Source organism: Cryptotermes secundus, unplaced genomic scaffold (genome assembly GCF_002891405.2).
Source record: "Cryptotermes secundus unplaced genomic scaffold, Csec_1.0 scaffold2524, whole genome shotgun sequence".
Lineage (NCBI taxonomy): Eukaryota > Metazoa > Arthropoda > Insecta > Blattodea > Kalotermitidae > Cryptotermes > Cryptotermes secundus.
In genome coordinates this window covers 40055-44290 of record NW_019735011.1, presented here as the reverse complement: position 1 = coordinate 44290, position 4236 = coordinate 40055, and the positions used below count along the sequence as shown (strand labels likewise).

Sequence of the window (4236 nt, the reverse complement as noted above, 5' to 3'; positions counted from 1 at the left end):
GGGCAGAGGCTACAGAAAGCAATGGGAGATGCATATGCTGTGACCAGCATATTCAAGCCCAATGCTGATCTGAGCAATGTCACTGGGGACATTGGAAAATTGTGCAAAGGTTTTAGTAAGGAAGATCAGGTAGTTATAGTTGGGGGGCCAGGTAACAGTTTGGAGAGAAACCTCAATTATCAAATTGAGAAAGATTTAAGTGACATTGCCCAGAAAACTAGTCACACCAATGTGAGGTTTGTTGGTCTTTTCTGGCGACATGACAAGCCATGGATTAACAGGTGTGTAAGGGAGATTAATCTTCGGTTTGAGCGTTCGCTTGTGGAGGTCGGCGCGGCCCACATTGATGCGATTGATGTCTCTTCAATATTGAGGAGCGAACATACTGTCCATGGTTTGCATCTTAATCCTCGAGGCAAGGACAAGCTGACGTGACTCATTGCAGAGAGCATTAAGGGCAGACACATTCCAGTTGTCATGGGTGTTCAGAATCATTTTTTAGGATAAAGAGTACAAGTAAAGTTTATCAAGTAAATGAAATTGCAAAAGAAACTAATCTTTCAGACAATAATGTTAGTGAACCAATAGAAATCGGAAAAGGTAATTGCAGTCTACTACTAAAGCGATCATTCCCTCATCTATTGCAGTTTCCTTTTCAGGGATATATGTGTTTCTGAATTTCCCCACTAATGAGTCTGTAATTGGCCTAACTTTATACAGGCAATCTTCACAGTCAGCTGGTCGTGCAAAATGAAGAAATTTTGAAATCTGTTGGAACTGCCACAAAGACATCTTTTGTCCGTACCATGAAGTGTGAAATAGGGGGCTAGTGGACCAGTTGTCTTCAGTTTCAGGGCATTTGTTGATTCCTGTCATGAACACAATTCCTAAGTATGTCCAGATTTCATCTGGTGTGACATATTTGTAATTGTGTTCTTGAGAGTGTGGAGCTAACTCGTGTGTTGAAGTGCTGGTAAGCATAGCGATTGGTTTCAGTTGTGATGTGATTTACTAAGTCATCCAGAAAAATGTTAATCCATGAAAAGGGGTGCATTTTATGTGTTATATCAGTTTTCAGTTTTGATCCCGGAACTACTAGTAAATGTAACTATTGTTGGTACAATGTCTCCGTACATCCATGACATGGGCGTGTCAGGAACCGCACTCGTGGTGGCTAAATGTTCATGATTACTGTCTTGTGGATCACTGTCCGTCACTGTATTATTGTCACTATCAACTTCATCTAATTCAGGAATCATTATTTCATCGCCACTATCATCATCAGCACAAATCTCGTTCACAACACTTTCCAGCTGGTCTGTAGGAACACTCCTACACTTGCTGCGAGAAGCCATGGTGAAACTGAATGAATGTGAAATATTTTCTGACCTTTTCCTTCTCGAAGGTTTCTGACAGTAATATAGACCCCCACAAAGTTAACAAGGGTTTTTTACAACCATGCACAAAAACTATCACATATATGTCTTTGGTTGATGAGTGCCAAGAGATCAGAGAAGGGAAGAGTTTATCAGAGCGCTAAAACACGCCAATGCCAGGGAACAGCTGGCATCATCCAGGCATTAAAACGCTCCCACGCCAGTAAAAGTGTTAAGGTAAATGATATTATTGTCATATTCACAGATGTTTCCTTAAAATAATAATGATGCCTGTGTTATGTTATTGATAACAGCTATTGCAGGAACAGGATGCCGAGAAGGCTACATCTGCAACTGAAACATGTCATGGAGAAACTGAATTTTATCACATTAAATGTCATTTGATACTGAAATCATAGTCATAGGTTGTGAATTGGAGAAGTGAATGAAATTTATAAACAGTCTGGTAACTTAAATTTAAGATAGTTATGTAAGGTGGCTTTGTTGGACATTTCACTTTCTTCTGGTTGGTTCTCCTCGTTATATATTCTTCTGTTCAAAATGAATTATCTCACAGTATAATGAATATATCTTTCAGTTTTGGCTAGATTTCTTTTTTTAATTACTGTCTATATGGAAGATTTGTCAAAGTTACAGAAAACTTTAAAGACCCTGTAAACTGTAATTGAATGAAGGTGTTGTACTGAGTTGCAGTTAGAATGTTGGAGCAGTTATTGGTTTATGGCAGAATGGTTAAACTAATTTATTTTCCTATTTCTGTGCTTAGGAAAGTATTACAAGATTTGGGAATACTCTCAGCATTCAGAGCTATTCTTCATGTTCCAAATATATCACAGGCAAAACATTTAATGGTTGTTCTTGAACGGTCCAGTGTTTTCTCTAAAGACGATTTATCATCAATATATCACAAGATACATGGTCACAGGTATGTAATACACAATATACAGGGTGTCCCAGGAGGAATGTGGCAGACTTTGGGAGGGTGTTCCTTATGTTAAAGTGTGCCGATAGAATCCAAAACTTCTATGTCCAAAGTTGAAAGGTTACGGAGATAATGGCCAGAGAAGTGTGAAAATTTGACAGCTGTTACACACTTGTTGGTTACCAAATACATATTAAAACTGGCAGGAATATGTGGTTTCTGTAATGTTAAAAATGTACGTAACATCAAACTATTCACCTTACTCTTTTCTCTTGCACTACATGTTTCAGCACTAAAGTGCCATCTTCAGGTGCTTTTCTATGTACGTCGAACTACTTCATTGCATGCCCTGTTGTCTTTATACTAAAATAACTAAAATATATATTCGTCATATATAATGATAAATTTTAAATGTTAAAACTGTTCAGGATTTGTCATCCTTATGTCGTATCTCAATACGCGAGTCACACCTATCGCGTATTGAGATACGACATAAGGATGACAAATCCTGAACAGTTTCAACATTTAAAATTTATCATTATATATGACGAATATATATTTTAGTTATTTTAGTATAAAGACAACAGGGCATGCAATGAAGTAGTTCGACGTACATAGAAAAGCACCTGAAGATGGCACTTTAGTGCTGAAACATGTAGTGCAAGAGAGAAGAGTAAGGTGAATAAATGTATGCACTGTAAGACGGTCAGAATAAATCATGGACATAAATCAGTGCAACAGGATGCTAAAATATAACAACATCAAATTAACTTGTGAGTGACATGAAGCCTTTGAATCGAACTACAGAAAACTCGCATGCCATGTCAAAGTTGTCGTTAGAGTTCCAAGCACTATACATGACACATGAATGGCAAGCACTGATGTGACATTGCTGACTGCGTGTTCTGGTATGTGAATGTGTGGGGCTGACGTGAGCCGTCATCACCACACTCAAGGACAAACATAGATAAGACTAGTCAGCTGACAGGTAAAGTGTGTGGACCCGCCAGAAGACCACACTTTTCTCGGGCCATTATGTTCTTAACCGTTCAACTTTGGACATAGGTGTTTTGGGTTATATCAGCATACTTCAACATAAGGAACACCCTCCGGAAGTCAGGCTCATTCCTCCTGGGATACCCTGTATAGTTGAAATATACAGTTAATTCCAACACAGACTCAGATTTAGATTTATGCTAATAAAGGTATTCATTTATTTGGAACTTAATGGAACTAATTTGTTCAGGGTGTTCATTGGCATGAAGAAACTGCTGGATTTGATTGGCATGGTTCGCCAGGTGGAGGAGCAGAATAGAGTTGTGACATTCCTTACTAACCTTGAAGACTTTACTAAACTTTCAGAAGAAGAACTAGGCGTGGGTTCGCCTAGAAACTAAAATCACATTTTATGGAAGAGACAAGTGTCACATTAGAATGTTTTCTCAATATCATCCTTTATTTCAAAATTGGAATCATACAGGGTATAAGTATTACTTTATTATTCCAATTATGTACCTAAAGAGAGCATAATTTATAATTCATTACACTACATAAAATGTGTTTTTGTTTATTGTTGTGTTATAGTCAGGTCACTCGTAGAAATACTGACTAGAAGTTTGGAAACTGTAAAAATTCCATTGATTAGATTTTGATGTGTAATATCCTGCTTCCTCCTGCAAGGAAGATGCAGTTGCTAGCAATATCATCCCTTATTTCAAAATTGGAATCATACGGGCTATAAGAATTGCTTTATTATTCCAATTATATACCTAAAGAGAGAATAATTTATAATTCATTACACTACATAAAATGTGTTTTTGTTTATTGTTGTGTTATAGTCAGGTCACTCGTAGAAATACTGACTAGAAGTTTGGAAACTGTAAAAATTCCATTGATTAGATTTTGATGTGTAATATC

The 4236-nt window shown here is 37.3% G+C and overlaps 1 protein-coding gene across 5 annotated transcripts in view; it reads left to right on the top strand.

Moving 5' to 3' along the window:
* The window catches only part of LOC111869228 (vesicle-fusing ATPase 1-like), a 28982-nt gene that overhangs the window by 5130 nt on the left and 19616 nt on the right, over window positions 1-4236 (top strand). For 2 of the 5 annotated variants that reach the window (XR_002843634.2, XM_023860568.2), the window contains exons 2-3: window positions 2164-2322; window positions 3566-4230. Coding sequence is in view for 2 of the 5 variants with exons in the window: in XM_023860568.2 (XP_023716336.1) it covers window positions 2164-2322; window positions 3566-3716 (310 nt within the window). In the remaining 3 variants the exon portion in view is untranslated. Of the gene's footprint in view, window positions 1-540; window positions 974-2163; window positions 2323-3565; window positions 4231-4236 lie in introns of those variants that run through there. The other 3 variants (XR_002843633.2, XR_002843632.2, XM_023860569.2) reach the window with 3 other exon arrangements.